Source organism: Accipiter gentilis, chromosome 10 (genome assembly GCF_929443795.1).
Source record: "Accipiter gentilis chromosome 10, bAccGen1.1, whole genome shotgun sequence".
Classification (NCBI taxonomy): Eukaryota; Metazoa; Chordata; class Aves; order Accipitriformes; family Accipitridae; genus Astur; species Astur gentilis.
Window position 1 is genome coordinate 19,770,514 of NC_064889.1, and position 26,844 is coordinate 19,797,357.

The 26,844-nt window shown below is 42.0% G+C and overlaps 1 protein-coding gene across 1 annotated transcript in view; it reads left to right on the forward strand.

Annotated features, from left to right (window-relative positions):
- The window catches only part of MCTP2 (multiple C2 and transmembrane domain containing 2), a 103,661-nt gene that overhangs the window by 8,340 nt on the left and 68,477 nt on the right, over positions 1-26,844 (forward strand). The window contains exons 4-9 of the mRNA XM_049812797.1: positions 10,047-10,189; positions 10,985-11,061; positions 12,240-12,351; positions 14,343-14,378; positions 23,088-23,252; positions 25,072-25,202. Coding sequence (XP_049668754.1) covers positions 10,047-10,189; positions 10,985-11,061; positions 12,240-12,351; positions 14,343-14,378; positions 23,088-23,252; positions 25,072-25,202 — 664 coding nt within the window. The remainder of the gene's footprint in view (positions 1-10,046; positions 10,190-10,984; positions 11,062-12,239; positions 12,352-14,342; positions 14,379-23,087; positions 23,253-25,071; positions 25,203-26,844) is intronic.

A 26,844-nucleotide genomic window follows, 5' to 3' on the forward strand; every position in this document is an offset into this window, starting at 1 on the left:
TGATGCACATGCTTATAGGTGTCTGCTGTCGTACTTGTTACTTAGGATTTTTACATGACACTCAGGCCTAACCTGCAGCCACTGTGCTTTTTGCAATGCACTTTTAAAAGCGGGAAGTTGTCAGCTTTGCTCATCTCGTCAACGTGAGAAAACCTCAGAGAAAACTTGTGGGCTGGGAGAATGCAATTTCCCCCTTCTCTCCCCACCACGATGCCGGATACAGCCCCTGCACTGGGGTATACCAGCCTACTCCAAATAATCTGAATATAGGAACATGTCCACAGCCGGCATATCCTGCGAGTCAGACTGTGGCGTGGGCTGAAGGCCAAGTCGTCCTCATTCATGTTTTGGGAACAGCAAACCTCTAGAGCTAACCAAGCAGTGCTGCCTGACACAGCTGGGAGAGGGTTTCAGTCCCTCTTCCCTGTGGTTTTGTGTGTGCGACGAGGCACTGGAGCTCTCCAGCGGGTAATGCTGCGTTGCTGGTCCTGTGTTTTATGTGTGCATTGGAGTTGGAAATGTCCTCTGGTGAGCCGTGTGTGAGCAACTGCAAAAATGCTCTGCTTGGGTAGCAGTGGTGGCAGAGCGCTGGAGTTCGTAGGTAGCAGTAGCAACGTCCTCCTCTTATTCAGACAAAGCGGTCATACCTAGTAGTAACTTCTTGCCTGGTCATTGATGGAAACTGACTCCAAATACTGTGTGGAGTCTGTTATACATTAAATAACAAAACGTTCACACGAAAAACCGCAGACTGAGTGAAGAGTGTCCGCCAGCATCTTTAGCCTAAATCAGGCTTAATGTAAGTTTTGTAAATCTTCTAAATATTAGTATTGAGTTGTTCCGATATCAGCAATTGCTCTGGAAAAAAAGCCTCAAAGCAGTCATCGACCCCATCAGCTCACTCTTTTTTTTTTTTTTTTTTTTTTTTTTTTTTTTTGGGGGGGGGGGGGGGGCAAGTTCCGTATCTTCTCAAAGATGAGGAAAATGGCCCTTCGGTGTGCTGTCCTACCCCTTTTCTCCCGCGTGGCCTTTCCCCCCTTCGTTGTCACTCAGCTTTCTGCCTAGCTCGGGCCGAGGGGAAGCGAGCCCCCCCAACGTGGGTGGTTGATGCCCTCTCGTGGCGGCTCCCAGCGCCGCCCGCCCGCCCGCCGCCGGGGACGCCCCCCGCGGCGCAGCGGTGCCCCGGCCCTCCCCTCTCGGCTACCGGCTTCATCTGGTGCCGGAGGTGCCCCGGGACGCAGCGGCTTCGGTCGCGCGTTTCTGCTCTTCTAGCGGCAGCTTTTGGTGCGAGAAAGCGCCGAGCAAGGTGCGCGTGAAATTCGAGCGAAGGCTCTTGTGCTGGCGTTCCGTCTTGGCTTCTGCCTCCGCAAGAAGTGTATATCTCTGTGTATATAAGTACATAAAAATAAACCGAAGGTGTGTGGCAAAGGAGAAGTACTTCTGCCACTGGAAAGAGCTGTTGCTGGAAACTCCTGGCTCTACTCAGCAAATTCCCAGCGCTCTCCTAGAATTTAAGCATTGTATGCTTAATAGTTATTAATTATACTTGGCTGAGTAAAAGTGAGGAGTAGTTCTGCTGATAACTGCAGGCTCTAAGACCAACATGTGACTCTACTTTCCCCCAGACTTTCCAGGTATTTTTTCAGGCTTTTTAACTCGCTGTGTACTGCTCTTTTCAGGATATACGTTCCCTTTGGTGTGATTTAAATTCTTCCTTTGCTTTACCAGATTTTTATTTATCTTCCCCACACCCCCTTCATAATATTATACCTGTTAACTGCTGTTCTTCCCTGCTTTCCTCTTCATCTTCAGCCTCTTGCACTGTTTTTCGTCAGACTGTTGTCTCTCCAGTCCCTGACTTTCTGTGGCTCCCCTCCTTGTACCTGCTCTCTATAGACCAGGTGCGGTGCATCAGCCTGACTGGCTCAGCTGCACGTGCTCCCTGTTGCTTCCTGTAAAGTGCATACATGATGGAGGAAAACAATCAGAATGGCAGTGTTTCTCTCTCTCCTTTTTTTTTTTTTTTTTTTTTTTTTTTTTTTTTTGCCTTCCCTTCCACAAAAAACCCCCATGCAAACCCAACAAAAAAACCTCCATACAGCAGCATCCAATATATGTACTTGAGCCAAGGAAGCAGAGTGCTGTTAGGATCTTGGTTCTGGTGGAAAGTGGAGAGGCTCTGAAAAATCCTTCTCGGGGTCAAAATTGCAGTGTATCCCCTCTTGGGGTGCAGGATGGCAGAGGTGTAACCTCTTGGCCATCAGTTTGCTTGGAGTCTGATTTATTTACTTCTTACTGATGCTTCTTGGGATACAGTCTAACTCAGTCATGCATTAGAAGCTGCCTAAGCACATGGCAGGGTCAGCTTGGCAAGCAAGCATTCACGTCACCCACATGTGTGTTCGGTGCTTAATGTTAGATGGTGCATGGGTCCTCCCGTATTTATAGTTCTTGTAGTTGATGAACCAAACACTGGAGGTTATGGATCTCTGTGTGTATCTACACAGTACCAAAAGTTTGGGGTTTGTGTGCTTTTTGTATTACTGTTAATAGATGACATGGTATATTATGGTGATGGGGAGGAGTTTGTGATCTATGTAGTTTTAATACTGTAGTAAGAAAGCAGAAATGCATTTTATTAATTAAAAAAATTCTGTGGAGTACTGGTAGGTCTGCAGAAAAGAGAGATAATTTCATCTTACTTGGCTTGAAAAAATATTAAGCAATCTTAATCACTAGTGCTGTAACTGTTGTCACTTTGTTGCACCCTTAGTGTTTTTATGGCCTTGTTGAGGCTTTTTTTGTGAAGCTTGCAACTTCCAGCTCCACGTGCTTTGAACTGGGAGAGGCTGGAGCCCATTTCTACTCGCTGGTTCACTTTTACAGGGCAGGGTGATACCTGGTGTTCGTTTGAGTCAGTCTAATGAAATCTGAAATATCCTGCTCCCTTATGACTCTGAGATGCTCTGACTGTGCACTTTGCTGCTTGTTCGAGTCACCTTTGCACAACAGTGATGCTGTGACATGGAGCAGCGATGCGATGCCAGAGCTGTAGGAAGTGTTACCTTCCTTGAGCTGACAAACCCAGCTCTACCGCTATAAGAAAAAAACAGAAACTGGGTTTTGAGTGCCTGTAAAGGCGAGAAGCCCCTCCTGTTTCCAAATCCTGTACTTTCAAAGTCTGAGTGTGGGTTTTTTTCATCCGTTAAATGGTGCGGTTACAAGAAATGTATTTCTTGGATGTGATGTCAGCTGGTGAGTGGCTGTGGTTGCCGTCTCCCCCCCCCCCCCCCCGTGCGTTGCTCCAGTCTGAATTTTGTGTGTGTCTCTTTTCCGCACGGTTTTGTGTTTTCTAGATTTTTACAGGATCTTTGTGCCCTGTCTCTATTTCTTTCAGGTTTCCCTTGTTGTTTCCTGTTGCTGCACTTTGGTTCTGCCCTCATTTCTTTCCTCTCATGCTACAGGCAGCAGAACGTGCGAAGGGAGCAGGGTGGGTCGCAGTAGTACAGGATGTGCCATCATCTTTCTGGGTCCATCCTGCCTCCCCCATCCAGAGCGTATCATTATCTGCTCTCACACCTAACACCACCCACTGCCAGAGGGTCCCAGTGGGCTCCTGGAGCTGGCAAAGAGGCTGTGCTGCTCTGCTGCATGGGCAGCTCCTAACATCAGTGCAAGCTGTGCCAAAGCTCAGTCTCCCAAGGGCAAAATAAAATCAAAGAGGACAGAATAACAGGTCCTTTTAACCTCAAGCAGTAACGAATCTGCGGTAGCCCACCACTCATAGCTCCCAGCTGTCTGCTGCCTGAGTCCGTGCTGGTACCAGGGTGCTGGAGGAAGGGACGTGTTTGTGCTGCGCTGGGTGTTTGTCAGCTTAGAGCAAGTCCATTGTTTGGAAAGCAAATGCTCAGAGCAATTAGGCTGAATCGCTCCCTGCAAACATGCTGATTAATTTAGTCTTTCTCTGTTTTCAGGGTATCTGCAATTAGATCATTAGTCTTTCAGATTTATTAATTATTGAGATGTATCGGGCAACTTTTCACACTTTTTGAAAGGCGTAATCATGGCTAATTTACAAATGCTAAGAATTTGAATGGTGCTGGGTACTTACTTTGGTGTTTTCTGGATCCGGTGTAGCTCTCCGTGCAAAGGCTTGTGCTGCAAGTGTTTGTCTGTGCCGAGTCCAGTTTCTGGAATTGCAACACGTGTGGCTGAAACTTTGCCCTTATACACAGTGATCCCAGTGAGCATGCCTCCTGGACTGGCCATGGGAAATGAATGCACAGGGATAGGAACCTCAGGAAAATAGACTGAGTTAAAACGAAAGCAATTAGTCCATTATATGCATAGCCACCTTTGGTAAATTAATGTTAAATTAAGAACTATAGGGATGCCAGCACAGGAAGAGAATATGTAGGGCCCAGAGAACACCCTATGAGTCTTCTTTTGTAGGTAATTGTAATTTGGGTAGCAGGTTTCTTGAACAGTTTAAGCTCTCTCAGTTGTCAGAGCTGGCTCTTGGGGGGGCACCTGCCAGCGTTAAGAACTCACACTGCATCTTTCTGAGACCATTATGAGGGACTTTATTAGGCCAAAGACTGAGAATACAAGAAGATGCAACTAATCCCACCGAAGGTCCTCAGTGCTGCCTAGTAATATAAACGTGCCTTCTGCCCTGTCCTCGTGCCCTCCTGTGCTTTCATACCTGACCCCTGACTGGGAATATGACATTCCATTGGACTAATTTTTGCCATAGGCAAGTCTGTTCTGTGTGTCGTTGTGTCCCTGACGTATGTCACATGGTGTTTTGGTAGGGTTTTGTGTTTTTTCTTAGTTCCTTCAGGTTTTTTTAAACACCGTTTCTGAAATGTCTTGCATAGAACATCCTGTCTTCACTGCTTTCAATCTATTAATGTTCAGTTCAGGCTTTTTTCCCCTCTCTTTTCCTCATCATCTGTGGGTTTGCATACATTCTTCACACTTCTCTGGTCTTTTTGGTTTATTGGTTTTTGTTGTGTTTTTTTTTCTGGTTTGTGGGGGTTTTATTTTTTTGCGTATTTATTTTCCCTTGGAACCTATTGGTGATGCTTGTTTCCAAGCAATGTTTCACTTCCATCTGGCCATGTAAAACTAGCTGGGCACAAAACTCCCCAAAATTACCTGAATTGCCTGCCAGCAGAATACTTTTTTTCTGATTTCCGCTTTAAGCCTTGATCTCAGCTATTTCACTACAAGAATATAGTGGGTTTCCACTTAAAAAGAAAAGTGTGTGTTCCATTTTAAAATGTCTTTTACTCCTTGTTGTAAATAACTTTAGTAATTCTATTTCTAGGAAGACTAAGAAATTTATTTTTTATGTGCATATAAAATAAATCCTTCATTTCCTTCTTCAGATTAAAATTTAGGTTTTTAACCAAAACTTAAGATGGTCGAGGTTATATTTCACACTGTTCTTTGATTTTTCAGGATTTTAAGGCAAGTTGGTAGTAATTTTTATTTATTTATTTATGTAACGAGACTTGTTTCATATGCTACATTTCCAGTAAGTTTACTCCTATAAAATAGTGTGTGGCTTGAAATTATATCGGGTCTTCTGGTTTGAGTTTTTTTTTTAATTATGAAGCAAATGTGTAGTAGTATTAAAGAGTTGATGTGATGTATCTCTCGGTAGCTGCTAGAGGGCAGCAGTATCCATTTAAAAACACCATTAACAGTTTCTTGGGCTACTAAACCCTCTCTGCTGCTGTCCCAGCAACTTTTGCTCACTAAAGCCTGCTCAGATTCTTGCTGATGTTTGCTCTGCCTGCACTCGTTGCTCTTTAGTGTTAGTGGAAGAAAATAGAAGTAAATGGACGTTATGCAAATGAATTCAAGGGAGCATCGCTGTTGAGATGCATGTTCTTTCTCTAATGGGAAAACAGGCCCAGCTGACGCAATGATTCTTTTTTTTTTTTTTTTTTTAGAGGTCATTCTTTCTTTTTACTCTTACTGGGTTTGTTTTAGGCTGAGAAGTAGATAATCTTGTTTGTTTTATATATTTTGCCCATATATTTTACTGTGTGGGAACCTTCTTGTCATTGCATAACACTTAAAATAACCTCAAAGCATCACACCTTGCCTTTCCCACCAGAAAATTATTTTTCTCAGCTGACTTCAAGAATAATCAGTCTCCTTGCCTTACCCCATTGACATTGCTACAGCTGATGTGACAGATGAACAGGTTCAGACCTTGCAGTGCAGAAGAGTCAGGGTGCACGTGCTTAAAAGGTGTTGACTCGGTTGCCTTCACTAGTAGATGGCTGCTAAAAAGCCTTTTCCGCCCCCCCCCCCCCCCCCCCCAATGGTCTGACTTCTTCAGAAAATTATCAGTTTGTCATGTTTAAAGGAAAACTCTAAAAAAAATAAATCCTGTTTTAGACTGGTTCATCTCTAAAATCACTAGACACTTTTCTGAAAAGCTATGTTTTTCTGGCTAGTTTGTAGATTGTCTCTAATAAATAGCTTTTAATAGAACCAGACATCTTTCTGCCCTTGAATCTAGAAGGTTTCAAGCGCTGAATTCAAATGCAGTTAATAATTTGCAGTGTGCGCTGTTCATCCCATCAGGTGAGGCATGTCCAGCTGGCTTATTTCTCATTCCCTGTCTCATTTTTAACCTTTCGTCACCAGGATGCAGTCTGGGGTGTCTTTAAAGAAAAACAGAAATGGGCACAATGACCCAGGGGGGTACAGGAGCTTTGTCAACATCACAGGAGCAACTTGGGGGAAGCCTTGAAAGCCCCAGAAGGGGCTGCGGTGCCATATCCAGGCCCATCGCTTCTCTCCTGGCCATTCAGGTCCACCCCAGCGAATGCCACCGAGCCCCGGTGCGCGCCAGCTCCTGCCGCGGAGGTGAAAGTCCATCTGTTTGTTGGCGCGGAGATGTCAGCCCGTCATTTGTATGATCTGGGAGCCGCGCTCCCGCGCCGCCGACCCCTTTCCCCTGCCTGCCTAGTTGAGATGTTACCCCTCTGACAGCCAGACAGGCGAGCGCCGCCGAAACCCGCGGCCCTCCACAATTATTTTCCCTAACAATTAACACCGGTACTAACTTGACACCTTTTCCTTGTTTGGCTTTTGTAAACCATCATCCCTTTTTCTATTAATTCCCAGCATTAATATTTTTCTTTCGCGCAAGTGCCGCCGTTCACCCGTGAAACAGTTTGAACATTATGTAGCTGTCAACATAGCGAGGGATTACCCAGTGTGCCTTGCTGGAGTAAGTGACACCACTGAGGCCCCAGTTTGAGATGTTTATTTTGAGAGTAAGCTGACAAGCATGAAGGCCTGATCCCAGAGTGGCAATCTTATTTAATTAAAGGCCTCTTTTTTTTTTTTTTTTAATAGCTTTTTTCCCCTTACTGTTTTTTATATGTTTTTATATAAATATATATAGTTATAAAAATATATAGATTCCTTTTATATACATATGTATGTTTTAATATATATAAATATACGTACATATGTATAAATACATGTAAATATAAAGAAACACATTCTTTTATATGTATAAATTTCTCTCTCTCTCTCTGAGAATGATTGCTAAAGCCTGGCTCACATGAGCAGTGCTGGGCAGCCCTTCCCCCTCTTTTATTTTCCTTTACTGTAGAACAAGCTGGAAAGCTTTCAGAGCAATTGCAATGCTTATTTAGCTATAGTCTTCTTGCTTCCCACCATCAGAGAAAGGCCTTGGAGTTTTGTACTTGCTGATATTGAACTTGCTGGCTGTTTGCTTTCTCTGTGTCCTCTTTCTCTCTCTCTTTTCAGGTTTTGCCCTCATTCATGGATTTTCTGTGCCAAAAGCAGATGAGTTATGGCCATAGACCACCTGCCTCTATCACCCTCTTCACGCTTTCATTTCATCAGTTGCTTTCCTTGTCTCAGCCAGTTGCTATTTCATGCACAGAATAGTGGACGTTATTATTACTATTATTGTTATTTTTAATAATGGAGCTTGCTCCTGTTTATCCTGTAAATAAAAGCCAGTTTTTTGTTTTTTTGTTTGGTTTTTTTTTTTCTTTTTAAAGGAGCTAGAAGAAACTAACACCGAAGAGCTTAATGCTGTTATTTCTTAACTTCTGCATCGTCTGAAGGCTACTTCATTGTGGGGCTACGATTTATCTCTGTGTTCCCACTCATTGTGGAAAGTGTGCTGGTTTTAAGTTGTCCGTTTTATAGAAGAGTATAATCATAATTCAGAGTAGTCGTCTAGGGAAAGGTCTAGTCCTAACCCACTGAAAACAATGAGAAGCTGCCCTCTGATTTCCCTGGCTTTGGATCAGGTCCTTATTATTATTCTCTCTTAGAGGAGAAGGAAAAGAAACTTCTTTTTAAGTTTGCAGCATTTTTCACAAAAAGGGGTTGATTTCAACAATTACTGTTTAGGAAAGGGATCAGCTGCAGGTAGTATTTGAAAAACCAACTGCTGTTTTACTTCTGTGAGTGAAATGCCCTTTATGTGCAGAATTGGCCAGGCCAGGGCTCTACAACTCTTCCCTTTTGAATTTAAAACAGAATAAAAACTTTCTATAGCTCTTAGAAATAAGTCAGTATGTCCCAGGAGCACAGTTCTTTACAGTACTACGTAATTCTAAATAGATGCTAACACATAGCTTTTTTTTCTTGAGTCTAAGTCTGTCTTCACATAACACTGATCAGAGCTTTGGATGTTTAAATATGGATTTTTCACATTCTCACTATTTCACCAAACTACTGACAAGACTGAGTATTGGCCTTACGCTGGGTTATCCTGAACTGCTGTGTGTGTGTCGGCCAGTATCTCAGTGGGAACTGGGGAGGACAGGTTCAGATTAGTCCTGAATACGAAGTCTGGTGTAGGAGTCAGTCTTTTCCGGCTGGCAGCCCACACTGCAGGCTGGGGGGCAGCCAGGACCATCACGTTAGCTGTTATTCTTCTAATGATATTGAACTGTTAGGAGGGAAGTTTAATTCTAAATATAAGGTATAATACAATATTGAATATGACAGATGAACGGCACCTGGGATCAGCTGTTTGTATACGCTGCTACACCTCAGTTTTATTCTTTCCCTTATCTGCAGCTTGTGAGATGTATTTTTTTTCCCCGCAAAGTCTGTATGCATTACTAAATCAACCATCTAGTTAAATTCTTCATGTACCTTGTTTCCCTTTTTGTATGGTGCCTTGCGAGGTGGTTGGTGTTAGTGCAGATGCCACTGGTTTAATAACAATAATAAAAAGTTGATTCCCTCTTCTGTTTTCCTTTGACAGCTGCAAGTCTTTCTATTGCTGCCGAGTGGCACGAGCCTCACGCTCTGTCCATGGACATCTGCTCCATAAAAATATGGGACGTTATTGCCATGGCAAATTGTGCCACTTGGATTAAAAAACGTGTTACCTGAATATTGTTTGTTGCCTTTACGGAATCCATTCTGTGTGTGGTTTTTATCCTGAGCTGGTGAATAATGTCAGTATTTTTTCACTGAAACTTCGATTTTGGTTTTAAGTAAATTGGCAAGTGACACCAGTGATGAAATCCTGACGGGTATTTTAGCTATTGTTACTGGTTTCCTTGGAGCTCCTATCCAAGTTTCGACGCTTTTGAGTTTTGGTATTTTTATATATTCATAGTCACAGGATCACATTTTCTTTCTTTCACTGTCTGTGGTGTTAGTTGGCCTGCAAATCGTCCTTCATCCCTGCTTGTGTTTGCTCTTTTCCCAAGTTAAAATGTGAACTAAGTTACTAAAGAATAATTAATGCTCTTTAAGAATAACACAGCTTCATCAAGCAAACTATGAAGAATTTTTGTTGCGTGCTTTCAAACAACTTTCTTGTTCTGTCTGATAGATTTCCTGTATGAAATAGCAATTTTTATGCAGGTAATATGCTCGTATATAGAAAATAAGTAATCACCATTTGTAATTGTTATTTATTGTTTTATGAAAATATAGTTTAAAGTTGTGGGGTTATGTGAGGGCATGCTAATCTGTTGTGGTTTTTTTTTTTTTTTTATTAATTATCACAGGTACAAGTGACCCATATGTGAAGTTTAAACTGAATGGGAAAACTCTGTACAAAAGTAAGGTAGTCTACAAGAACCTCAACCCAGTTTGGGATGAAACTGTTGTGCTGCCCGTACAGACCCTCGATCAAAAACTCTGGATCAAGGTAAGTTTTGGGTTTAGATTTTTAAAAGGTGTGTCAATATTTTTTTAAGCAATTATTTTTGACTTTAGAAATGTATTGATTTTTATTCACTGTAGCAACATAACATAAAACACAATCCGGTTTAAGAGTTTCAGCAATTTCAAATTAAAATGCACATATGTCTTTTCCAGATTTTACTCGCATGTTTTGCTTTCCGTCTGCAAAAAACCCAAGTTGAAATAAAACTCCTCGACTGGATATGTTTAAAGCTATGGAGCTAAATTCTGCTCGCTCTTACTGTGCTTGTGCAAACTCGGTGAAGCCAATAGCGGTTTCATAAGCACATTTTAAGAGTGTAATTTGGCTGGGTTGAACAGAATTATTACCTGGGATGCAGCCGTGACAAGTAGCAAAGCCTTTTCTCATTATGAGTAACGTTACAGTTACCAGAACTGCAAGCTACCAGTTGCGAGCACTAATTGCTAAAACATCTGTAGCCAGAAGTACCTGATTTTTGTGCAGTGTTTCATTATGGTATTGCGCAGAGCATAAAGGAACAGGCACAATCCATAGCAGCGCACATATCTCTGTTTACATGATATTAAGAAGGTACTTTCAAAATCCTGTTTAAATATTTAGTTAAAAATACAAATTAAAGCAGGGAGATGGAAAATTATCCCTGAATTATATCTAAGCTTTGATCTTTCAAACATGAAATTGAACTGAAAGGGCTTAAAATATCTGTTCTTTTATCGGCTGGGATAAAACTGGCTTATGATATAAAAATTAGAAATATTTATTTTATTTTGTTACCAGGTGTACGATCGAGATTTAACCTCTTCAGACTTCATGGGTTCGGCATTTGTAGCACTCGCTGAACTTGAACTCAATAGGTAATACGTTTATTTAATCAAAGGTTATTAATGCAGCTTAATTGAGAAACATAGGAAAATAACGAAATGCTTTTGCTCTAGCTTGGAATTTGTCCATTCATGAAAACTTATTTTGATAGAAGGGTGGGGAGCACATTCTAAAAGAAATCGCTCGAGATAAATCCTGTACACGCATGTTTTTATCCGGCGTTACGTACCGGATTCAAATCCAACCTGGATGGAGCCCAGTTCAGCAGAAGGCGCCCTTTCCTTTTCATCTCTAGGAATAAGAGTTTCTATATGCGGCATTGTTTAGGGAGAGCTACACCAGAATAATTTATGGAGGTGGAAGAAGAAAGGGGGGAGAAGGTTGAGACCCCTTCTTAGCCCCATGTAGCGCGGGGTGCCTCTTTCTGTATGTAATTGGGCTGGGGAGCGGTTTGCCTGGCTGGCTGCGAGCGCCCCGTTTCCAGCCTCCCCCCGCAGCCATCCGTCCCCGCGGCAGCTCATCTGGCCCTGATTTAGTGCGGAGGCAAGCCCTGCGCCTTTTGTCTGCTGCTGCTTGGTCTCAATGTGAAGCTGGAAGCCAGGAATTCAACTTTTAGTTCTCTCTGTTCTACTCCCTTGCTGTGTGACTTTTTTTTGAGAAAATGAGTTTTCCCTGAGCGGATATATTATAGCTCCCGTGGCTGTTGTATCTGAATTTCTAGAAACATTAATGAATTTATCCATGAGATAGTGCCACCAGGTAAATACCAGCATTCCTGTTTTCAGAGAGGGAAGTGAGTCATGGAGGGAGATTAAACGCACACAGAGGTAAGGCAGAATACAGGTCTTGTAAGTCGGATCCCAGCCATTAATGTTAGAAAATTCACTTGAACGGGTTTCTCTGTCACTATTCTTCCCTGTGAAGTGGAGGCAGTAGTAACTTAATTCAGTGTGCATCTGCATATGGAGAGTTATGAGTATTAAGCAGTGCTATATAAACATTACGCTGCGTTATTAAAACGGGGGTGTATTTTGTTGGAACTAAGAAGGAACACTCCAGATTTCCCATTTTAACATTTAAACTCAATATGGGGAATTTCAGACAAGAAGCTGAAATTTGCACAGCTCAGTGTGACCTTTAATAACGAACTCAAGTTAAATGGAGTCAATAAATGCATGTCTTTTTTTTTTTTTTTTTTTTTTGCTTGTAGAACTACTGAACAGGTTTTAAAACTGGAAGATCCCAACAGTTTAGAAGATGACATGGGAGTGATTGTATTAAATTTGAGTCTAGCAGTCAAGCAAGGAGAATTCAAGAGAAATGTAAGTGGCTTAGGAAATCAAATTTATAGCTGGAATGTGTGTGTGGGGGGGGGAAGAACTGGCATAATCTGATTTACTGGGAAATGCCACCTTTATTTTCATCCTCTGAGATTCAATACTGAAATTAAGATAGATCATAACTTAAAAAAAAGCCCCATATTTAACTGGGTAAAAGTTGCATAGACATCTGTAGCTGGATGCCTCTGTCTCATAGGTATGACATGCACTGTGGCAGTGCTCTCTGTGTACCGGGCGTGTGGTATCCACCACTGCAACGTGCAGGTTGCTGAAGTGAATGTACGAACCGTACCTGTTGTGATCGCTATTCCAGAGCATACTATTTTCTGATTTCCACCTAGAAGTTTAACACACACACACACACACAAAAAAAGTTACTCTTTTTTTTCCATGACAATGACAAAAAAATCTATTCATGTAAAATCTAAAAGCAGAGATTTGATGTTAAGATTTAACTGCATCAATCCTGTGGAGGAGCATGCTGGCTAAGAGGAATAGGTTGCTTTTGAAAACCCTGATTTTGCCACTGACAGTTTCTTGACTGAGTTCAATTGAACTTGGCTCCTGATGCTGAAATATGGTACATTTAGTGATGCTAGAAAGGCAGAAGAACCTGGGCAGAGACTGGGAACACCACAAGTGAAGCTACTAATTTTCAAATTCTGGGTCCTGCATGTGTTTTTTTGCTTTTGTTTTCATCATTTAAGATTCCTACTAGTGTTTTACAGTGTGTGGAGCATACCTGTGTGGTGAACTCATCCTGTTCCTGTCCTGCAAGGGGTGGGGAAAAGCCAAGATCAGGCATTTTACTGAGCTCTGGTTTTCAAGCCAGTCCAATTTTAAATATGTGTAATAAATATGTAAAGAGAAACCCTTTCTACAAGTCTTCAATGTAGTCTAGTATGAAAGTTGCTGTTTACAGCACTTTATTGAATTATAGGTATGGAATTCCAGTCTGAAGGGGATTTATAGAAACGTAAATGTTTCAAGGACTTGGAAAGCAAAATAATAAAAAGCTAACGTGGGACATCTGCTGTTCATTATTTATTTTTCAAACAGTTGCCTTTTGAGTTGTAAAATCTCAATTAATATTAAGATAATTGTAGAGTTATTTCTACCTCAGTATGTGATTATTTAAAAGCTTAATGACAACATTCAAAACACTGCTGTCATATGTATATATCTAGAATATGAGATGGCTTTGATCTGGGATGTGAATCCCCCCTCTAACTTGTACAAGAGCATTGTTGGCACGTACGTCAGTGGATTGCAGGAAGGGGGGAAGCAAAGACATAAAGGTTCTTTAGCAAAAAACTAGTTTAGTCAAAGGAACCTCAGGGATTCTTCCGGGATTTTTACGAAGGCATGGGCTAAAGTGGACCTAGCCAGTGAGACAGAAAATACATGGGTTTAATGTAGCAGCTTTTGGTACTCTTGGGTGCTTAGTTAACATTCAGAGTGCAGATGATAGAAGAGTTGGTGCACACTGTAATTTTTTTTAAAGATGATGTTTTAAGCCCTCATATTTCAAATGCAAATTGCTTAGCCATTTCCAGTGGAATCAGAATAGTGAAATGGCTCTGTCCACATTAGCACTTAACAGCAAGATGATTTTTTTTTTTTTTCCTTTTTAAATTAGCTTACTGTGGAACCAGATGGCACCAAAAGTATAAGCCATGTTTCTTACTAATGGTTCTGGGTCCCTTCACTTTTTATTCTTGATTTCTTTTTTCTAATTTCCTCCTTTTTTTGGTGCAATGCAGGTATTTTGAGTTTGATTGTTATGTTCCATGAGGGAGGGGAGGTAGGTGAATGCAGTAGTAGATCCAGCCCCCTACTTATTACTAAGCTTTTTTAACACATTTGACAAGCTGCTGTTTGAATTATTTTACTAAACACTTTCTCTGTTTTACTACTTCTCTTTTTCCTCTCTCTGGGTTCTTTTTGGTACGATGGTGGGGGCTCGTGAGTAGAGATGGTCAAGTCGGAAGAAGCGAACCTCATCCAAGGTAATCCATGCTTTTTTTTTTTCCTCTTCAAAAAAAGTCCACTCCCAAAATCTTTGTGCCCTCCTCTGAAACAGAAAGTGTGAAAATATGAAAACTCTGAAGTCTAGACGCAACCTGTCCAAATGCAGTGGCAGCTTTTTTGCGTTTTTTTGCCTCTTTTTTTTTTTTTTTTTTTTAATGTGATGAGAAATTGCTGCTGTTCTCTTATTGTAGGTCCTACTGTAGCGTCTAGTGGCAAGTGACAGTAAGCCCCACTCAGAAAAGAGCTGTAGAAAGAGAGAAAAACTGTCTGTGCTACAGAAATGGGTGTAAATACAACCAAAAAGGAGCTATGGGAGATTTGAATTACTTAAGGATAACCAAAAGGTGGCCAGTAGTCAGTACTAGAGTTGAACATGGGTCTCCTGGTTCCCACTCTAGTCATTTAGGTTGCCTCTCCCACTGGGTGAATTTGAGAGGTAGTATTTCTTCTGGTTGTTCCTGTGGGTTTTGAAATTCCTTTTGGTTTTGGGATGGAGACTGAGCAGGAAGTTTTCATTGTCAGCAACATAATAGGTTTTCTAAGATTTGTGTGTTGCTACATATCTACATAACTTGCTTCCCTTGGTCTTCTGTAGTGTCCCTGCAGGCTTCCATTACTTTTATATTCCTGTACTGTCCCATTTTTGCATTAGATTTTAACTTGTTTGGGAAACAGACTGTGGCTTTTTATTTGTTCTGTAAAGCTTTAATTTGCTATTGAGTAAATAACAATGATATAGAAACTGCAGGCCCAAGTACCCAGCTTGAGAGCTATACAGTCTAACTTTCTGAAAAACAGAATTTGGCTTGTATGAGAACACATATGCATCTTGATATTTTCCCTATATAACTATTGGTTTATGCCTAACTAAATTGAATAATTAACCTTCTCTTGTTATATTTGTTACAACTGTGGTGTGCTATGTAGAGGAGCCAACTCTCTCAGGTATTGTGGCAGCAAGTATGTTTTCGTCAACAGAAGTCCAAAGTACAGCCCTTGGAGCTGGACGGCAGCTCCGTGAGCCCCGCTTCCAGGGGTATCGCAGCCCTTCCTGCAGCGCTCGGCACAGAGAGCCGCCAGGCGTCCCTGAATGCCGTATGACAGAAAGTGATGGAATAATTGAAGAGCTCAGCACTTTAGTTTTTAACTAAAGCTCTGGAAATTACTGTGCCCTCACTCAATCAGTGTAGCTTGATCCCCCTTTTTCTCACGTATGCACACACAGCTGTCTCTTGATGCTGGTTGGCTCTGGGTCCTGGGAAAGGGAGCCAGGTTTTTAAACTCTGGTCCTTTTTGTCCAGAATAGCCAATCTTCTGTCTTGGTTGCTGTCACTGGATTTTTTTTTTTTTTTTTTTTTTGCTGGTACACTATATCTCATTGCATTTTAAATAATTTTTTTATGTACAGGTTTTTGGATCTTAAGCCATAAGCCATACTGGCAGGTCGTTCGTGTCTCAAGACTCTGGCTTGTGCCGTAGTGTCTTTTAAAATAAAATTAAGAGATGCTGAAGCATGGTACTGATTTAGGAGAAGTGAAAGTATTGTTTAAAAGAGGAGAGGAAAAAAAAAAAAAGCTGCAACCCTGTGCTCTATTCTGTTCCAGTCACTAGAGGGTAGGAGAGCTTCAGTTCTTCCTAGGGAAGACACAGTTCATGCTCCAGTGTGATCTCTAAAGAAAAGCTCTGTGACCATCCAAAGGCAGTAAAAATATTTCCCAGCATGCACTGGAAAAATCTGACAAAGCAGTATTTCCTAGTTTATTGATTCTGCTACTGCACTAAAACACTAGTACTGTACATCAATAACCATCTTTAGTTAGGAAACTCTGGTCTGTGGAAGCAGTAGTAGCAGTTTGTGGCAGAACATAAAGGCGAGAAAGAAAAATTGTGTGCATGGGGAATATAGGTGTCTAGGGAAGGCACAAGAGGTTATGGAAGAATAGCCACAGAGTATGATGGGGTAGAAAACAATGCTGCTGGACGAGATAAAGACACAAGAATAAGGAGGGCAGGGGAAACGGAGAGAGCTCTGTAATGGACACACAAACTCGTCTCTTTTTTGGCTACTGAGCTGACTGTGGTTGATTGTTGAAGGAGAAAAAGGCCGTATACTTTCCATTTGAACAGCTGAACTGAGACAGATCTAAATTTCAAAATTTCATCTGTGTAGGTTTAGGCAAACAAAAGTGTTGTGTGGGTTTTTTTGTTTTTTTTTTTTTGTTTTTGTTTTTTTTGTTTTTGTTTTTTTGTTTTTGTTTTTTGTTTTTTTTGTTTTTTGTTTTTTTTTTGTTTAATTTGAAATAGTTTTCCTGGGTTTTTTTGGGGGGTTGGGGGGGGTTGTTTGCTGCACTATAGCTGACCTCTATTGTAATATTTAGCTTTTCTTCTACAAATACAGGGAAAATGACTATTTTAAGGATGGACAAAATGAATATAACTTTCACAGCTCTTTTTAATCTGTATTGCCTATATGAAAGAAATCTGGTTATGCTCTAATTTGACCATTTTATGTTATCTCAGTGTAGATTTGGCACATCCGTATCGTAAATGAGTCTCTTCACATTAATCACGGGATTCTTGCTGACTTCCCAAATTCACCCCAAATGGTTAGTACCTTTGTTGAGGGCATAAATACCTGACGCAACTCCATGTCAGACTGGCAAAGAGGTTCACGTGAGCTGTTGTGGATACCGTACACTCTTCATGTGTGTTCTCTGAGCTCCCTTGCTTTTTGAAGAAAAAGCTACATTTCAGACAACAACGAAAACAGCAGCAGTACAAGATCTCCAGTCCAGCTACAGTTGCCTCACGATCATTACAGATAATATGCAGGGAGGATTTCAGCAACTGAATATTGTCTTTTAAATCTTTTTGGTGCAAGAGCTGTTGAACTGCATGATTTAGCTATCCGTTGATTACACAGTGTATATTTTTTAGTGCTGCTAGAAGCGAATCATCGCACATTTGGGCGGACTCCCAAGACATGGGTAACACATCCAGATCCCTCATTTTTCATGGGAGCTGAGAACGGCATTGTCCTCTGTGGGAGCTGTCTCCAAGAGCTCAGCTTTCTTCTTTTTCTCATGGAGGGTGGCATTGCAAAAGGAAGAGGATACTATTAGGCAGCATTAATGCATGCACTCATATCTGTGTATTGACAGGCTCTCCCCTCTTTTCTGTTTTTCTTTCTGGGTCTGTCTGGGGTGCAGAGGGAGTTGGTAGCTATCTCTGCTGGAGCCCAACATGCTGATGCTCAGTAGCCTTGTTTGTCCTGGGTGGCTTGAGTCTCACCCTGAGTGCCCCGCACGCTATTTCCAGCATTTGTACAGCTGAATAACCTTTAAGTGTTGAACATCTATGAAGCAAATAAGAGGGTTTGCTTGGGGTGGATTGACCTGCAGCAGTTCAGTCCTGAAACAAAAGCAACACAATTGCCACCTTGATAGCCTAAGCTGATTGAATAAATTGGCTGAAAGGCTGACTGGACCGAAGTGCTCCTCGGCATCTCATCTAGGGGGGAAAAATCCCTCACTTCAGCCCCCCCCCCCCTTTTTTTTTTTTTTCCCCCCTTTCCTGTGTGGGCTCTTAGGTTTCATTTTTGCCTGCCTCATTGTATTTGACTTTCTCCCACAATACCCTGTGGGCAGCGACGCTCTCCAAGCGTTTTGCGGAGCGGAGGGACTCAGTTGCCACAGGGTCATGCATTGTGGCGGCAATCTCGTGTCGGTTCACTTGCCTTTCTTGCTGCCCTCTCCTCTTTCCCAAGGGGAGACTGCCTCTGCAAAATGGTTTCCCTGCCTAATGAGGAGAGGTCCAAAGAGTCTTCCTATTTGTGTGTTGTTGTTTTCTCAAATGGCAAATTACGTGGCCCAGTTTTGATGTTGACCTCTTCACAGGGATTGCAGCAGGCTTTCTGTTGTCCTGTCTCATCCTTTTAAATGAAAGATGTGAGAGATGGGCTCGCTTCACACTTGGCCACCTCGCCATGTCATTTAAATGTACAATTTTTCTGCATCTCTTTATTGCTTCAAAAACAAGTTTGAACTTGGGGCATGTAAGTATGTGTCAGGAAAAGAGACAGATTTGAAAGCAGCCCTGATGCACCAGAGGGGATTTGCTGGGTGCCTATAGAGGGAGATTATATACAAATGGTGTTATCAGGGAGACTTGAGCTCCTAAAGAATTTTGTGAAGCTGGGTCAATAAGCTGGTTCTTTCCCCTCCAAAGCTCTGTCATTTTTGCTCGTCTCCTGTATTTGGCTCTGTGAAGGCAGAATATGGCCCACCTCATTCTTGTCCAGCTTTCTTCTTTAAACCAGAACCAGAAAGTAATAAAGAATTGAAAGTTGGCATGAGAAGCTTTTATATTAATTTTGAAACCAGAAACCAGACTCTGAAAATGGTATTGTGAGCACTGATTTTTAATTTTTCTGTTCAGAGACATGGGATGTTTTCTGGGCAAATGTTCTTTTGAAGCAGCAGGGAGAAGAACCATCTTCTGTTCTTCATGTGGCAGGGTCCTGCTCTATGACCAGGCCATGCTTTTGCTTCAGAGAAGATTACTCATTACTTACCTGATGTTGCCCAGTCCCTAAATCTGCAGTAAACATGAGCTCTTAAACATTAAAAGCATCTAGTTTGTTTTTAGAGTAAAGCTTTCTGGATATTCTTGTGCGTATTGTTTTCTTTCTGGCTGGCTTGTTTGAGGGATGCTTTTTGTTCAAGTTGTTATCCATTTTACAGCAGTGAACGGCTCATGAAGGTAGCCTTTGTGGTATCACTGGTTATTTGCACCCAGAGCCCAGTCAAAATCAGAGCTCTATCTGGAGATAGCCCCTTGAATTCTGGTCTCAAGGCTGTCTTGATTTCAGAAGTGATTGGGGAGCAGGAAGGAATAAGCAAACTTGTCCAATGTCTCGTGCTTGGGACTTGTGCCAGCTTCCATCATAAACCATGTGTTTCTGAATTTCCAGCCCTAGAGCCTGATCCTAGCTTCAGCCAATTTTTCTGTACCTCTGCAAGGCACCTTTACTTTGGTCTGGGATGTAGCCAGAGTGTGAGCTGGCTGACTGCAGAGAGTTTACAAGAAAATATAGCAGGAGAGGCCTGAAGGACCTGGCATCCAGTCTGGGAGCACAGCTGGAAAGAGCTGGGGTTCAGCAGCAGGAGGAGCTGAAGTACCCAAGTGCAGAGGTGTTCGTAGCCTGGGAGGTAACAGGGAAAGGGAAGAGCTGAATAGATAAAAACACTTTAAAATTGTCACTGATTAAGCAGTTTTGTCCTTTTCTGGCCAGTATAGACAGGGGCTTTGACTTTTCTGCTCTCATTGTGAAGGCAAGTTAGTGTAGTGATGGCTGGAGGGAGGAGGGTTTCGGGTGGGTTTTTTCAGTATTTGTTTTGCCCCCCCGAGTAACGTTGTTGGACTACTCACTGCACTTCTCTGTGCTCTGCTCTGTAATAGTTTTGCCAGCTCAGAGGGAAGCTGTGAACTTTAGTCAATTAACTCTGTGTAAATCAGTTTGGAACAAGTAGGTGTGGGGTATCAGAGAAGAGGTAAGACTTTGAAAATAAATAATGCAATATCATTTTCTTGTCACCTGGGAGGCATTTTTCTATAGTTCAGTCTTCCGCAGGCAACACTAAAGTTGACTCATTGATGGTCCAGGTCTGTGGCTCTACCACACATCTGGGCTTCCCCAGATGTGTTTCCTTCCAGAAACTGAGTGGAATCTGAGACACTGCCTGTTTGGCTGGGATTTCCATCAGGGTGGTCAGAGGATCAGCCTGCCAAATACCTGGGGAGGCTGGAGAGGTGGCTGCAGAGCATGCACAGAGTGATTCTTTGGTGTGCGTGTAGATGATACGAGGCACAAGAGATGTTCCAGACCTGCTGAGCACACGCTGTGGGAACGACCTGGGCACGTCCAGGAAATCCAAAGCATTCTTAAAGTGACGGGCTGTCTTGCAGGGATACGAGGCAAGCAGCCTTCCTGGGCTCCGTGCTGCTCTGTTTGTAGAGAGGCTTGTGAAGGTGGCAGACCTGGGTTGGGGGAGGTGGGAAGCAGACTGCAGTCATCGAGCCTGTGTTGAGGTGCTGCAGAGCAGCACTATGCCCTAAACCAGTTGCAAATGTTTTGGCTTCTTTGTCCAGTGTGTTGCTCTAAAGTGAATCTAGATCTCGTCCAGAAAGTAGCCAGGTCCTGTTAGCTGGAGACCAACATACGCCTCTTCTGAGATGAGCACAGAGCGCTTTTGCAGCTGCGCAGCCATGCGGAAAGGGGGTGGACGAGGCCATTTGTTAGAGGCCACCTGCTTTGGAAGGTCAGAGCTGATGCATTGCAATGTGCTCTAGTAATACTGAGCTGCAGGCGCTGATTTTTCCCAGGACCGTGTGGAATCCAGGCTGGTTTAGGTACCTCCCAACAGTCCTTTGAACTGTCAAGTCAGTGGCTAAAAGGGTGGGGTTGTGCATGCTACAGAACTTGGGTAGGAAGGCCCCCAATGCTGAGTGACTCCCTAAAATTCTGGCCTGGTTAAAAAATGAAAAGAATCTAAATTTGATTTGAAAACTGAGTGATAACAACTGTCTTTGGTGTTCAGCCTGGAAGCTTTGAAGGGAACTGGATGCTTTATTTTTAAAAGAAATTGTAACGTGGATAATAAACTTTGTCTGTTTTTTTTTTGTGTGAACTAACATCAAATACGTCTTCCTCCTCTAAGGAAGGAGCTGGGGGCGGGGGGGGGGGGGGGGGCGGGGGGAGGGAAGGGAAAATCCTTGGTCCTAAAGCAGCAAGTACATCACATCAAACATGACTATGTTAAATACTAAAATGTTCAAAGTACAACCGAGATAGATAAAGGCTTTGATGGGAAGTGGATATTTCCCAGGGACATTACAAGCAATAATCCAGATGTTATGGTGTAATGCAACGAGTGTCCATGGATAGATGGGGAGCTCAAGCCAAGCAGCGCCTGCTGTAGGCCTTAGCCCTCCACTCCCATGCTGTTATGCCATATGGAAGCAATCTCCAGGCCCCCTTAATAGCCAGCTTTGGATTCCATTTTCACAGGGCTCATAGAGCTAAGTGGAGCTGTTTTATGGACAAGTTAGATAGAAGCCTTTCCAAGATAAACATCCAATTTGAAATTAGGACATACCAAGCTGCAAAATTATTTTAGGGCATATTTCATGGAAGCACTGCCATTTTTCTAAGGCGATTGCCAGACTGTAGAATGCCCTTTGATCCCTTGTGGACATTACTCCCTTTTTTATAAAAAGGATTTTGAAATAGTTGCAGTGTTTAGGGAGGAATATATCTGCCGGGACTTTGAAGTATGTCCATGGGAACAGTCGTGCTTTAGCTTTTTGGCCTAAAAGACGAACTTTAAAAAAAAAAAAAAAATAAAAAAGAAATTACATTGCAGCTGGATTTATGAATCAAAATCTCGTTTTCTTTTTAAAGGTAGGAATTTTTAACCAGTGTGCCAGGAAAGCCAAACGGGGTGTTTAAATAGAAGTATATTAATATGCTTGTGGGATTCAAAGAGTTAGGTATTTTAACCAGTAAAAAGCGAGTAAAAAATTTGTGAGTTCACCACCCATGATTTAAGAATTTTGTTGCTGGGTAATTGATCCATAAAAAGTAATCTTCAGACATCAGGTGCTTTTGCAATCGTTTTATTTAGCAACAACATTTCTTACTTGCTTTTAAAGCTAACACGTCCTGTTTTAAAGTGACTTGTGAAATCTTCTCCTCCGTCTTGCTCCCACCTGTATATGACATGATTGAAGCTCTGAAGTGTGGCGAGTTAAAAGTTGCTTCACGAGAATAAAATATGGCAGGATTTTTACTGCGAGAAGAAAAGTATAGCCTTGAGTTTTAATGTTTCCAGCTCACTCCCCCCAAATAAAGACCTATTTAATCATCCTCTGTCCAATAAAATATTGCCAGTTAGCAAACTGTTAGCGCAGCCGTGCTGTGTAGGATGAAGCTGCAAAGGTAACAAATGTGGCTACCAGGTAACCATAACTCCAGATAAAGAGCCCAGTGGTGTCAGTGTTTTTTCAGCAGGCATCAGTATTTTTGATTCGTGAGCTCAGTTTCTGGAAGCAGGAGCTCCAAAGGCAGGAGGCAAAGAGCTAATGCGGATGACGGGTGGTTGAGTGATTGAGGAGGTGGAAGATGCATGTTCAGTCTTTCACCTGGCCATAGACTTTATGGTTGTGGGCTGTCTCCCCAGAAAGGACAGACCTGCGTTTTATGGACGTAGCTGGAAACGTGTAAGAGTTTACTTTAGTTTCTCCCGTCTTCCACCTCTCCTCCCCATCGCTCTCCTGTGTCTTTCCCTGAGCCAAGGTGACAGATTGCTCTCAATGATCGAGGTTTGCTCTTGCCAAAGCTCAGCCAGGTTAGCTGAAGTCGACTTCTCTGGGGGTTTAAGCTAACCCTGCTGATTTTGCTCTGATGCTGAGCACCATCCCTTCCTGGGGCCAGCTGTAGTACAGTAGAAGCAGAAAATCCGTAGAAGCAGAAAATCCATAGCATCCTACTGCCTTCTGTTCTCTGCTTATTCCTAGGGGATCATGGTACCTCTCTTACTTCTGGTGCCTTCATATCACAGTCAGTTTGGGCATAAAAATGTGGGCTTGGGTGTATAAATGTTTCCTGTCACTGACTTGCTTTTCAGTCGAGTTTCATGCGGAGCGTGCGACTCTCTGACTCTTTGCGCAAGAACCAGTTGTGGAACGGGCTGGTCACCATCACACTCTTGGAGGGGAAGAACATCCCCGGAGGGGGCTTGGCAGAGATTTTTATTCTTCTCAAACTGGGAGATCAAAGATACAAGAGTAAGGTAAGTATTAAGGATTTCCTTAAGTTTGTTGAAGCTAATAAGGTAGTTGCTGTTTCTTTTACTGGTGTTGCTACCTCAGATGGAACTATTCTTGAATCTCTTTTATATAAGTGAGATCAAAATTAGGAGACCAGATCAGGGACACTAACATTTTACTAATGTGTTTTACATGCCAATATAGAAATAGGAAGCTAGGAATATTGTGTGTATCTGTTATTGTGCATTTAACATACTCATCATGTTGATGAATGTTTGACATTAATATGAAATGAAATAAAGCTACATGCATCATGTGTGTTGTTCTCTGCCAATACAGAAGTTAGGTTTGTAATGTTAGGTATTCTGGAAAAGCAGATCTGAAATGGTTCCCAGTGCAGGGGAATTTTTTTATTTTTATATCTTTAAAGCAGCTTTCTTGAAAAATGTTACCTATAACAGGAAAAAAAGAACAAAACCAAATCACACAGAATATTCCATGGTTTTGATTTGAATTTTTATTCTTCTAGGCTGTGTTTACCTGTATCCAGTACTGTTTCATGGGAATCTGAGAAATGAATGGGGTTCCCAAAGATACACATTTCATCTGCAAAGTTTAATAAGGAGAGGGGCTATAATTAACATAATATTCTGTTGAGAAAATAAGAGTTCTGCATGTCGTGAACTGGAAGTGCGGAGGGAGGAGGAAAAGGAAATAAACCAACCCCCTCCTGTACAAAATGTACAGAGGAAGTTCACAGAACATGATGTTCAGATGTAGGCGCATCTGAAACCTGCACTCTGTCCCCCACATTGGACCTCAAACCAAGGTCATCGTATAATGTTTTTGTTTAGAAAAGCAGCTTTGAAAAATAACAAATGGGTTAGTTATTTTAGAATAAATATGCATTATTCCCGTTAAGATCCCTTTTCATGTTTCTCTTTAATGGTCCATAGCCTGTGTCACGAATCTGCAAGACTGCACTGTTTACAGTCACAGAAAATTAAAAAGTTTAAAATGGGGAGTCAAATACAATGCTGTCTGCAGTGAGTTAATTGCTTAGTATTTCCTTCTGGGGTCCAGCAAAGGCTGGGGACTGCTGCGTTTACACCCTAAGACAACTTCAGTTTAGCAGTACTTCACGTTCTTTCCTGGAATTTATTCAACTTACCAAGTACAATCTTTCATGGTCCAGAAAAGCAGACAAGGTGGGAAGAATCTCAGTCATGGTCCAGCTAATCCCGTCTCCTGTTCTCTCAGTGGCCATGCTGGTATTGATGGTGGGTAGTGTAGTGTGATATGAATTGCAAGTGATTTAAGTCCCAATCTAGGGAATACTCAGAGTAACCTGAACACGAGACCAATCTCACTGAACTTGGACAATTTAGAGATACCAAATTAATGGGATGTTAACAATTTTAAGGCTGCTCCTTCTTTGACTGTATCTCAACATAGAAGGGTACAAAATAATGGTTTGGGTTCCTTAATTCAAACCTGTTTGCTGGTGATTGCCCTAAAAAGGTTTATTGATGTCTTCCAGTGTGTGATGTTGAATGATGTCCACTGTCCACTGAAAGTGGAGCTGGTGGATCCAACTTGCATTTCAGAATTTCTCCAGCCATTCATTAATGTCACACATGCATATTATCTCCTGGGAGAGAGGAAAGAGTTTGTGGGGAAGATGAGGCTATGCATGAAGGCCTGGGGAGCTGTGGTTGGAAAGACCTTAGTACTTGATGCCCTAATATCCATCCTTGTTCTTGTAGAAGAATTAGTATGTGCTTTACTGTGGAAATAAGTACCATTTAAGAAAAGTAAATATTATAACTGCATGTTTTCTAGACACTGTGTAAGAGTGCAAATCCTCAGTGGAGGGAACAGTTTGATTTTCACTACTTCTCTGACAGGAAGGATATGTTGGACATTGAGGTCTGGAGAAAGGATAACAAAAAGCATGAGGAGCTTTTGGGAACGTAAGTTGGTTTGTTTTTTTGTTTTGTTTTGTTTTTTTTTTGGGTGGGGGGGTAAGTACAGAAAATAATGTGATTTTTATTACTATTTTTTAGATTGATCAATTTATTTTCATTACAAGCATCATACTACATGTTTCTTTATTCCTTATGGTCATGTCCAGTTACCTCTGTACGGGTATGTTTATTAAAACCTAATAATGGGTACTTGATGAGCCACAACCTGAAAGCAGACACCTAAGCTGACTCTGCACATGCTGACTGTAAAATCCAAAGTACTGCGGGAGCTTGGTGGCAGCCATTTCTGGGAGAGCCGGTAGCAGCAAGGAGGCCATATTTGTCTGTGTTTGCACGGTGATATTGCTCCAGATTCTGTTGTGCTCTGCAGGGCTGATTTGTGGCTTTAGGCTGGTGCCAGCTCAGGGATATTTGTGCTCCTTTTGAAAGTGGCACTGGTGTCCCTTTTTTCTGTTTGCACTTTGATGGTGTGTTCTTGCAGCCTTGTTTACATAAGGGTCCTGTTACCTGCATTTGCTTTCTTTGTGTAATCTCTTCCCCGTTGCCACAGAAGACTGATCTCTCCGAGTTTGGTGCCCCATGCTATTGCACAAGCTCATGTTGTTTAAAGCATCATTTTCAGGGGCAGCCTCACAGGTGATTTACCCATCTTCTGACTGATACTGGATTTTGTCCCACTGCATTATTCCATTATAGCTTCAAATTCTCAAGTAATGATCTTATGCCACGTTGGCAGATAAGACTTTTTGTGGGATAGCAGTCAACCTTTTATTTTATTTTTTTAATGGGAATCTAGTATTGTTCCTACTCTTATGTCCTGCTCTTTCCCTTCCACTCTAACTCTATCTTATTTTGTACAATATTAGTACAATCTTGGTTTCCTAGTAGTAACTGTATCTTCTTCCTTCTTTTGGCTTGCAGCATTGCCATCTAGACCCATCTCCCCAAACTGCATCTGCACAGTTGGCTACGTGTAGCAGCACCAAGAACTGTTTAGTTTACTGGAGCCCCTCTTGGGTCTGCCCGTGCTTATCTGCTTGCAGGATCGGTGCCGCAACCTTTAAATTCTTAGGGGCAGGGATCCTGTCTGCAGTTGTTTGCTGTTCTCACCTGGTGAGGGTTTCACAACTTGCTGACTAAATAACAGTAACTAGTAAGAACATTTTCTTACTTTAAGCATTCAAATAGTTTGAAACTATTCACTGAAAAGAACAATGCCCTTTGGCTCTACAAATATTTGTGGTTTTGCAGAGCAGGAAATGCTTTCTGGCTGAATGCTGTTGCTCATCACATGGAGAAGTGGCTGAAGATGAATCTGTTCCTTCCATTCTCACAGTTACTTTTATTACTTCTGATATTCTATTTGGAGTTAAGGAACGTAGCAGTGTTTGCAGCTTGCCCCTGTTCAGTGCCCCTGATGCTAGAGCAATTCTTCCTCAGGTTCCTGGCAGGTGATGTTCAGTGTGGCAAAAATTATCAGCAAAGTGCTTATTCTGTTATTAAAGATTTCAGCACTGGGAAAGCCTGCATGTGTTAGATTTACCTTAAAGTTATTTCTGCTCTCTATGTGGAGAGAAAAATATTGCTGTTGTTGCCTTAAGCACAGCAAATTCACTGTAGCATCAAA